At 43.0% G+C, this 11,401-nt stretch overlaps 1 protein-coding gene across 11 annotated transcripts in view; it reads right to left on the minus strand.

Moving 5' to 3' along the window:
* Window positions 1-11,401, minus strand: part of CCDC66 (coiled-coil domain containing 66) — a 45,205-nt gene that overhangs the window by 33,027 nt on the left and 777 nt on the right. For 7 of the 11 annotated variants that reach the window (XM_070050703.1, XM_070050707.1, XM_070050702.1 and 4 more), the window contains exons 2-3: window positions 9,902-9,966; window positions 9,167-9,192 (exon numbers count right to left, since the gene is read on the minus strand). In XM_070050703.1, coding sequence (XP_069906804.1) covers window positions 9,167-9,192; window positions 9,902-9,966 — 91 coding nt within the window. Of the gene's footprint in view, window positions 1-4,666; window positions 4,724-6,281; window positions 6,421-9,166; window positions 9,193-9,901; window positions 9,967-11,401 lie in introns of all 11 variants that reach the window. The other 4 variants (XM_070050699.1, XM_070050704.1, XM_070050701.1 and 1 more) reach the window with 3 other exon arrangements.

Raw genomic sequence — 11,401 nt, forward strand, 5'->3', positions numbered from 1 at the left:
ACACAGTGGAATACTCCATGTGGAAACATTTTTTTCACTTCTAGCACCTGACAATCCTGGTTATTTTCTGATCTACTCTAGTATTCTTAGTCTTGCTTGGCTCTTTCTCTTCTCTCAGATTTGTTAAAGTTGTCATGCCCAGCAATCAGTCTCAGAATCTCATTTCTAAGATCACTCATTTACTTAGTAATTACATCTATTCTTGTGGTTCTAACTATTATGCATGTTGATGACTCTCAAACTTATAGCTCCACATGTTCTTCTCCCTTCTTGTCACATTTCACCTGCCTATCCAACACTAACATTGGGTCTGTAACAAACATTTCAAACTTAGCATGTTCAAAGCTCCTGATCTTCCTCCTTCCCATCAGTCCTTCCCATTGTAGTTAGCTCATGCTAAAACATGTGGAGTTATCCACGAATCCTCTCTCACATGCCACATTTAATGTTGGCAAACACTGATCTGCTCCATCTTTAAAACATCCTAAATCTAACCACTCTTGAGTATCCCTTTTGCTACCCTTCTGCTTCAAGACACTGGCAGTCACCTCAATCACTGTAAAGCCTTCTAACTGGTCTCTGTGCTTCTACCCTTGCTCCCATTTATTCTCAACACAAGAGTCATAGTGATAGACTTAGTATATGTCAGATCATGTCACTCTTTTCAAAAGTCTCCAATGGGAGTGGGCAATTGGTCTAGCAGTGAAGATGCCAATAAGGATGAATGTGTTCCGCATTGGAGTGCTTAGGTCTGACAGGTTCTGCCTTCTAATTCCAGGTTCCTGCTGATATAGACCAGGGAGGGCAGTGGTGATAGCTCACGGAACTGGTTTCCTGCCATACGTGTGGGATACCTGAACTGACTTCCTGGCTCTCAGTTTGGGCTTGGTCCAGCCTCCAGCATCTGGGAAACAAACCAGCAGATGGGAGCACACACTCAATCTCTCAAATAAATTAAAAAATAAAAATAAAAAGCCTTCAGTGGCTCATCTTACTTGGAGGAAAAGCTGAACTTACATTCACTATGAACTAAAAAGCCCCAATGATCTGTGACACACACCCCCATGCTATGTTTGCCCCATTATCTCTTTTATATGATCTCATTTTCTGTCTCTTAGCTAAAGGCTTCTTCTTTGCTATTGGAACTCAACAGGCTTAGCACTAGTTAGTCCTATCTGTGACACTATCCTCAACCACACCATTTGTAACCCTGAATTATTTATCTCTTGCTTTCCAAAATACTCCATTTGTATAATACTGCTGTTCTAATTTCTCAGACTGGTAACTGCAGAGTCATCTTTTGACTATCCGCCTTCAGGATTTTCTTTAGCTTATCAGTCAGTGCTGGTAATTTCTTCCTCCCAAGTATCTTCTCACACTTCCACGATGACAAGCCCAAGTTCAGGTTTTTCATTGCCATTAGTGGTTCACAGCCTGCATATATCAAGTCTACCATGCTTGTAATCTACTGAACACTTCCGCAAACAGACTAACCTAAAATAACTGAGCAATCATTTGATCAACAGTAACTTTTTATGTGCTCATCACTAAGGGAAAAGTGCTGAGACTATAAAGATGAGTAAGAAAGTAGATCCCCACTGTCAAACAGTGGGCTAGAAACCCTAACAACTTTCATATGGTTTAATCATATCTAATCTTTCCTTGTGTTTCTTTTTCTTTCTTTCTTTATTTTTTGACAGGCAGAGTGGACAGTGAGAGAGAGAAACAGAGAGAAAGGTCTTCCTTTGCCGTTGGTTCACTCTTCAATGGCCGCTGCAGCCGGTGCACCACGCTGATCCGATGGCAGGAGCCAGGTACTTCTCCTGGTCTCCCATGGGGTGCAGGGCCCAAGGACTTGGGCCATCCTCCACTGCACTCCCAGGCCACAGCAGAGAACTGGCCTGGAAGAGGGGCAAAGCGGGACAGAATCCGGCGCCCCGACCGGGACTAGAACCTGGTGTGCCGGCGCCGCAAGGCAGAGGATTAGCCTAGTGAGCCACGGCGCTGGCTCCTTGTGTTTCAAGAAATGCCACAATATATAAACTACACTGACCAGTGAATGGACTGTATTTCACCCTACATTTCAAAACATACCTGCAGCTTCAATCCCAAGATGTGTTTATTGTCCTCTTCATCTTACTTACACCATGCTTTAGAGATTTCCTTTTTAAAAGATTTGGAAGGCAGGAAAACAGGGGCCAGCATTGTGGCATAGCAGGTAAAGCTGCCGCCTGTGATGCCAGCATCCCATAACGTCGTAGGTTTGAGTCTCAGATGCTCTACTTTCCAGCCAACTCCCTGCTAATGTGCCTGGCAAAGCAGCAGAAGATGGGTCAAGTCCTTGGGTCCCTGCATCCCCATGGGAGACCTGGAAGAAGCTCCTGACTTTGGACTGGGACTGGCCCAGCTCCAGCCATTGCAGCAATTTGGGGAGTGAACCAACAGATGGACGATCTGTCTTCTCTCTCTGTAAACTCTGCCTTTCAAATAAATGAATCTTAAAAAAAAAAAAAAAAAAAAAAAAAAAAAAGCAGAATAACAAAAAGAGAGAGAGAATTCCATCTGTTAGTTTACTCCTCAAATGGCCAGAACAGCTACGGCTGGGCCAGGTGAAAGCCAAGAGCCTGGAATTCCATCTAGGGCTCCGATCTGAGTGGCAGGGACTGAATTAGTTGAGCTATCATCTGCTGCCTTTCCAGGGTGTGCTTTAAATAGCAGGAAGCTTTATCACAAGTGGAGTTTGGGACTTGAACTTGGTATTCTGCAAAGGAATGCAGGCATCCTAGGCAGTGTGTTAACTGTTGCATCAATGATCCGCCCGTAAGATTTTGATGAGACCAATAACTGAATCTTTTTTTTTTTTTTTTTTTTGGACAGGCAGAGTGGACAGTGAGAGAGAGAGACAGAGAGAAAGGTCTTCCTTTGCCGTTGGTTTACCCTCCAATGGCCGCCGCGGCTGGCGCGCTGCGGCCAGCGCACCGCGCTGATCCGATGCCAGGAGCCAGGTGCTTTTCCTGGTCTCCCATGGGGTGCAGGGCCCAAGCACCTGGGCCATCCTCCACTGCACTCCCTGGCCACAGCAGAGAGCTGGCCTGGAAGAGGGGCAACCGGGACAGAATCTGGCGCCCCGACCGGGACTAGAACCCGGTGTGCCGGCGCCACTAGGCGGAGGATTAGCCTAGTGAGCCACGGCGCCGGCCAATAACTGAATCTTAAAATGCCTTTTTATGACAGTCACTTCACACAGCACCTGAAGACACTGCTTCCCATACTGGAGTTCAGGCCCTAGCTCTGCTCCCAATTCCATCGGTAATGGCTCCAGTAGTTGTGTCTCTGTCACCCATGTGGAAGACCTGGATTGAGTTTCTGGCTCCTGGGCATTTGAACCCACAGGTAGGAGCTCTTTCTAGTTGTCTCTTGAATAAATTAATAATGTCTTTTTACCTTCTATTCGTGCAGCTATTTTAATACAACAAATTCTCTAAATGAAGGATGGTAAACCCAAATACCTACTATGAATTAGACTAGATAGGTACAGGCATTAAATGAAAAGCACTTTTTCCATCCAAAGGAGAGAGGTATCACTCAGAACTACTCTACACTGACTGCCAAACAGTAACCTGAGCCTAGTTGCTAAATCATCCAGTATTTAAAGATAACCAAGAATGTCAGATTTTATAATACATTTACAAATTATTTTAGATACTGGCAAACTCATTCAACTTTCTGAAAAATCACTGTGTGGATTAAGCCAATTATCAGCAGACTATATCTGGCTTACACATTTGACCCTAACTTTCTTTTATTTATTTATTTATTTTTTTGACCCTAACTTTCTACTAATATTGCCCTGCTCTGATTCATACAGGCCTTTTTGAGGTACAAGTTGAATATCTCCCCCTCCCCCCATTGCTAAGTACAGTGTATTCCCATAACATACCTTGAAATCATCTTACTTCTGCCCATTTCCATTCCTCTAGCTACCATGCAAGACAAGGCCTTGTTTTAAAATTCTCCCTTGGACTACTGCAATCAGAATTGAACTGACCCTCTTGTATGATTATCTGTCCTTCACAAAACTACCCTGAAACTATTTCCTAAAACCACAGATTATAAGAAGTCCCTGTTTCATAAATTCTTTTAATGGCTCCTTATATTCCTATTAAATAATTTCAAAGTCCTCAAGCACACAAATGTACACAGTATTACCGAAATTCAATTCATGCTACATATCTTAATAAGTTGCTATTTCCTTCAAGCTTGGAATATACTTCCTTACATCCTTGACTACAAATCACTCTCTAATATTAAGTTCTAACTAAGATGTCACCTTATTCATGAAGCATTCCCGTCTCTCCAAACCAGAACGAGCTTTTCTTTCCAATGTTTTCTCGTTTTTGCATAAACATAGTATAGCACTCTTTATTTCTAATATATAGTTATTTACTTGATACCCAACTTCTAGAAAGCAGGAACAGGGATTTATTCCTCATCCCACCTCTCACCCCCAGTGGAGTCCTACATACATACTGAAATCTTACAAGTGTAATAAACCTTTGCTACATAAACTCTATTAACTGGAATTCTAATTTAACTGAATTATTTTGCCACATCACAGTTACTTCAGAAATAAAGTCTTCAAAAGCATTTTTTAAAGGGTAATGACCTGATATAAGGTGAATATACATCCAGTCTAACAATGAAATACTCCAAGTACTTGTACCTTAAAACCAGAAAGGAAAAACAAATGAAGGCAGCAAAAAATCATAAACTACCAGATTCAATTATGTTCAGATTACTAAATTAGAAAAGAGTATATTTGGGGCCAGTGTTGTGGCACGGCGTGTTAAGCCAATACATGCAATGCCAGCATCCCATTTCAGAGCATGGTTTTGAGTCCTGGTAGCTCTGTTTCCAATCTATCTCCCTGCTAGTACTCCTGGGAAAGCAGTGGAATATGGCCCAAAAACTTGGACTTCAGCCATGTGGGAGACCTGGAGTGAGTTCCTGGCTCCTGATTTTAGTTTGGCCCAGACTCAGCTGTCATGGCCATTTGGGAATGAACCAGCAGATGGAAGATATCTGTCGATGCATTTCAAATAAATAAGTACATCTTAAAAAAAAAAAAAGCAAACATATTTCTCAAGTGTTTACTGGATTAGATGAATCAAACAAGGCTTTTCATGTCATAAAACCAGTATTTTTTTTTTTTTTTAGATTTATTACTTATTTATTTGAGAGGCAGAGTTACAGATAGAGAGGAGAGACAGAGGGAGAGGTCTTCCATCAGCTGATTTCTGCTTCCATTCCACTACCTAGATGGCTGCAATGGCTGGATATAGGCCGATCCAAAGCCAGGAACCACAAGCTTCTTTCGGGTCTCCCATCTAGGTGCAGGGGCCCGAGTACTTGGGCCATCTTCCATGGCTTTCCCAGGCCAATACTGGAGAGCTGGACCAGAAGTGGAGCAGCCAGGACTGGAACCAGTGCCCATGGATGCCAGTGCCACAGGCAGAGGTTTAACCTACTATGCAATAGTGCCAGACCCAAAACCAGTATTTTCCCTAATACTATAAAGACAATGTTTAATGCATTTATTTGATATTGGCTGACTTCACAATTTATCTGGCATCAGGAAAAAATTTTTTAGCCGGCACCGCAGCTCAATAGGCTAATCCTCCACCTGCGGCGCCGGCACACCGGGTTCTAGTCCCGGTCAGGGTGCCGGATTCTGTCCCGGTTGCTTCTCTTCCAGACTAGCTCTCTGCTGTGGCACGGGAGTGCAGTGGAGGATGGCCCAAGTGCTTGGATCCTGCACCTGCATGGGAGACCAGGAGAAGCACCTGGCTCCTGCCTTCGGATCAGCGCAGCCACTGGGGAGTGAACTAACGGAAAAGGAAGACCTTTCTCTCTGTCTCTCTCTCTCACAGTCCACTCTGCCTGCCAAAAAAAAAAAAAAAAAAAAATTTTAAAGATTTATTTAGGGCCAGCACTGTGGCACGGTGGACTAAGCCTCTGCTGGAGCACTAGCATTCTATATGGGTGCCAGTTTGAGTCCTGGCTGCTCCTCTTCAGATCCAGCTTTTCGCTATGGCCTGGGAATGAACTAGCAGATGGAAGCTCTCTCTCTCAAATAAATAAAACTTTTAAAAAGACAACAAAATGGGGCCAGGGTGTAGCACAGTGTGTAAAACTACTACTTAAAACACTGGCATCTCACATCAGAGTGCCAGTTCTAGTCCTTGCTGCTCAGCTTCCAATCCAGCTTCCTGCTAATGTACCTGGAAAGGCAGTGGCTCCTGCCACCATGTGGGAGACTAGCATGGAGTTCCTAGCTCTTGGCTTTGGCCTGGCACATGTTTGGCTGTTGAGGCCATTTGAGGAGGGAACCAGAGGATAGATTTCTTCTCTATTATTCGCCTTTCACATAAGCAAAAAGACAACAAAATGATTTCAAAATGTGGTGACTACAGCAAATCTATTAAGGATATCAACAGGAATAAGAAATGTGAAGAAAACCCTGTAGAATCCCAAACCAAACATTTTATGTAGCTTTTCAGCTAGGAAGTTGGAAAAGGGGACTGTATTTTTTAATGTGACTCAGATAAAAGCAGCTAATTGAAATATATTAATAGTAAAGGGAAAGAAAGTAATACATCATCTATATTTTATGATTAAGGACACACGCCAAGTATTTAACTATAGAACACTGATGGGGGATATATTCCAAAATCCTCAGTGCATGTCCAAAAGGACAGACAGTACTGAGACCTATATATAAGTACTACAATATCACAACAATCAGTATGGTAACCAACATGGCTACTAGGTGAATAATGGGCAGGTAGGGTATACCACTTGGATATGCTGCACCAAAGATTGGTTCATGTCCTAGGCAGGGCAGAGTAAGATTTTATCATGCTGCTACAAATGATGCACAACTTAAAACACATGAATTGCTAATTTCTGGAATTCTCCATTTAACATTTTTGTAACAAAGTTAACCGTGGGTTACCTGATACCATGGAAAGCAAAACAATAGATGGGTAGGGGTGACTACCGCAAATAAATAGAGACATATAATTTTTACAGGTATCCTGTGGAACTTCTCTGATTATCATCACCCATATATTAAGTGATTACTCCAGCAATTTCTCTATCTTGATTATACCTGGAAAGAAAAACCAAGCCATCAAGGGCTCAGAGTTGAAGGGAAAAATGTCAGATCAGTCAAACTGGGTCCTATCCACAGACAAGCAAAGATTTTAAGAACTACAAGGAGAAATTTATGCCAATGTTAAATCTAAAAATGAAAAAAATAAGGAACAAAAAAAGCAGTAACAAAACAAGTTTTTAAATGGTAATGCAGAAAAAGGAGTGGCTTAAGTCTTCACCTTTAATGTCAGCATTTCATACCAAAATGCCTGCAATAGTAGGTCAGGGCCAGGTCAAACCCAGGAATTCCATCCAGGTCTCCCACTTGGGCTGCCATCACTGCTGCCTCCCAGTGGCATTAACAGGAAGCTGGATAAAAAGTGGAGCCAAGAGGCCGGCGCCGCGGCTCACTAGGCTAATCCTCCGCCTAGCGGCGCCGGCACACCGGGTTTTAGTCCCGGTCGGGGCGCCAGATTCTGTCCCGGTTGCCCCTCTTCCAGGCCAGCCCTCTGCTGTGGCCAGGGAGTGCAGTGGAGGATGGCCCAGGTGCTTGGGCCCTGCACCCCATGGGAGACCAGGAAAAGCACCTGGCTCCTGGCTCCTGCCATCGGATCAGCGCGGTGCGCCGGCCGCAGCGCGCCGGCCGCAGCGGCCATTGGAGGGTGAACCAACGGCAAAGGAAGACCTTTCTCTCTGTCTCTCTCTCTCACTGTCCACTCTGCCTGTCAAAAAAAAAAAAAGTGGAGCCAAGAGTTGATCCCAGGTGCTCCAATATGCAATGCAATTGTTCTAAGCTATAGCTTAACCTGCTGTAGCACAACATCCATCCCGATTATCTATTTTTAAATGTCTCTGGAGCTGTACAGTCCAGGATGGAACTATTAAACTTAAATCAATTAAAAATTACATGAAGTGGGGCCGGTGCTGTGGTGTAGCAGGTAAAGCTGCCACCTGTAATGCCAGCATCCCATATGGGCGAGGGTTCAGGTTCCAGTTGTCCAATTCCTATCCAGCTCTCTGCTATGGCTTAGGAAAGCAGTTGAAGATGGCCCGAGTCCTTGGGCCCCTGCACCCATGTGGGAGACCTGGAAGAAGCTCCTGGCTCCTGGTTTCGGATTGACACAGCTCTGACCGTTATGTCCAATTGGGGAGTAAACCAGTGGATGGAAGTTCTCTCTCTCTCTCTCTCTCTCTGCCTCTCCTTCTGTGTAACTCTGACTTTCAAATAAATAAATAAATCTTTAAAAAATATTACCTGAAGTTAGAAATTCAGTTCCTTAGTCACAGTAGCCACATTTTAAGTGCTCAGTAACTACACGAGGTTACCATATAACACTGATTTCAGAACATTCCTATCACTAAAGAAAACTACCAGATAGGACTGATCAAGAGAAAAGGATTCCACAGAGCTTTTTATTTTTTTTATTTTATTTTTTTTTTAAATTTTTTTTGATAGGCAGAGTGGACAGTGAGAGAGAGAGAGACAGAGAGAAAGGTCTACCTTTGCCGTTGGTTCACCCTCCAATGGCCGCCGCGGCCGGCGCGCTGCGGCCGGCGCACCGCGCTGATCCAATGGCAGGAGTCAGGAGCCAGGTGCTTTTCCTGGTCTCCCATGGGGTGCAGGGCCCAAGCACATGGGCCATCCTCCACTGCACTCCCTGGCCACAGCAGAGGGCTGGCCTGGAAGAGGGGCAACCGGGACAGAATCCGGCGCCCCGACCGGGACTAAAACCCGGTGTGCCGGCGCCGCTAGGCGGAGGATTAGCCTATTGAGCCACGGCGCCGGCCCTCCACAGAGCTTTTTAAACTGAACAATTATGACTCCATTTCGGTGAAAAGACAAGCCTCAAAGCAATGCAGCATTAACTTCCCATCATCGCTTCAAACCCCTTAGAACACTTTCATATTTCCCAGTACTTATTTTCAAAGCACTGCAAAAAAAAATAAATAAATAAAAAAAAATTGCACTTTACATCTGAAAACAGGTCAGGTGGAAAATCAATTAGCTTACCTTTACAGAAATTTTTGATTTATGTTCTACAAAAGAAAAAAGAAATTACTAAACTATCAACCAAAAACATATTAAGGCAGTCAGGAAAGAAAATTTTAAGTAGCATTAGTTAAGATGTTAAGGCAGAAATATTGTACACAAAAGCATTAACTTTAGATGCTGAGTGGTCTTTTACAATGGGGTTCAGATGTTGAGTGTTCTTACAGCGGGATTCAAGTATTTACTTCTGTTTGGTTTATTTTGGTTATTTTTTTAAGGTAAAACTATAAATAGATCACAGGATGGGGAGGGGAATAAGATAAGCATTTGACTACCAAAGGTTAAGAGTACTACTATATTGAGTTTTAAAACTAACACTAAAAATGTCTTAAGCATCTGTGGTCTTATTTAAATTTACTTTCTCTAACAATAAAGTGTTTATGTGGAAAAAACAATTACATAAATTTTACCTATGTTAATCATCAGGCAATAAGAACATATGCTATATGTAACTATAACAGATGTTTTACACACACAATATACTGAAACATTAAATTTTATGAATCTGCATATTGACAATAGTAAAGCTGTGATATAACCTGAGTTTATCTGACTAAAAGTAAATCTGCACAAATCTGAGGAAGCAGTTTTCAAAATATTATTTAAATGTAACTCTTTTACATGCAAAACAAGTTAAACTTAAATCTTATACAGGAACTTAAGTCAACACTGTAGATTTCCAGTAACACAGCATACCAAATGGAGACAGTATTAGCTTGGTTTTCCCATCCAGTAGCTCAGTTTCAAGCTTTAAACCATCTCTGCAATATAAACAGAGTTGTTCATTATTTTTAAGAAATATCAACATTTCAATCAGCCAGAAATGTTCATATAAACCCAAAAAGTAAATGTTTCTTTAAATGTATATAGGTATCCTGTAAATATCAAACAAATCATTTAATTAGAAATGTTTTTTCAATCCAAGACAAAACTTTCAAAAACTACAGGGAGAAAATTATTCAAAGTTTTCAATATGAATTAATCTCTAACCTACAGAACTCAATTGTTAGTAAGCAATAAGTTAATTGTTGTTAGACCATTTAACTCTCATAATTTTAGACTTGGAAGAATAATGCTGTTACCAAACACCTCAGCTGAGAAACAAGTCGCATCTAATTAGTTTGATAACGATCTCATATAATAAAGGAGTGCTGAAACATTTGCTTGGTCACAATTTCCGTTTTATTTTGAATATTTCTAATAAAAACATTTTCACAGTTAACGACCACATCAACAATACATTTACAATAATATGCATGTCAAAAGCATGGGCATAAAGTAACAGGAGACACTGCCAACAAAACCCGTTCACCCCATAAGGTCCTAAATAAAAAACTCCACAGAAACAAAACGACAGCCCAAACATTAATTCAGTGTCTTACCAGGATAGGGAGAAAAAAAAAAAAAAAAAAAAAAAAAAAAAGGTGTATGTGACAAAAGTGAAGTCCAGGAGATAAAATTAACTCAAGCAGTCAAGGGAGGGGGCAATGTGCGGAGCGGCTCAGATGGGGATGAGCAAAGGATCTCGCTTTATTAAAGGCAAAACACCGGGCAGGACTAGGTTCGAAGGGTTTCCCCACTGCGGGGTCATGAACAGTTCAGGGTCTCTGTTGGTGAAACGTCACCCCCCAGAAAGAAAACCCCCTGAATGAAACTTCCAGCTGTCTCCGCCCTGCCCAGCACAGTCCACGACTTAAGGGACAGGCTGTCCTTACGTAGTTTCTTACGTCCCCAGATGACAGAACACGACGTTCATTTGCTACACTGGGTGTGCAATTAGGCCTGATTTCGTTGATTTTTCATCTTCCTAAAATTAACAACTCTCCGAGAGGGATGAAAAACACCCATCACTCCTTAGTTATCCACCCACTACTCGAGAAGCCCCGGTTCCTGGCCTGGTCGGCCTTGCACACACGTGGGTGCTCCGATCTTCTGCGAGACCCCGAAGGCAGGCTCGCCCCACACTCCGGGCCTGGGCCAGGATTCCGCGCTCCCAACCCCGCCCCGGGAAGCCGCTAGACCACCTCTCTCCAACCGCCCTCCTCGTTTCTCCTCCACGCCTCTTCGCTCCTCCCCACCCAGAGCTAAAAGGCCGCAGAGGAGGTCCCGGAGAGTTTTAACGCGAGTTATTTAGTGAAAAATAGGGTCCGCGGCGTCGGGAAAGGCTGCCCTATCCCCCTCTCTCTCAGGGCGCTG

This window comes from Oryctolagus cuniculus, chromosome 10 (assembly GCF_964237555.1).
Source record: "Oryctolagus cuniculus chromosome 10, mOryCun1.1, whole genome shotgun sequence".
Taxonomy (NCBI): Eukaryota; Metazoa; Chordata; class Mammalia; order Lagomorpha; family Leporidae; genus Oryctolagus; species Oryctolagus cuniculus.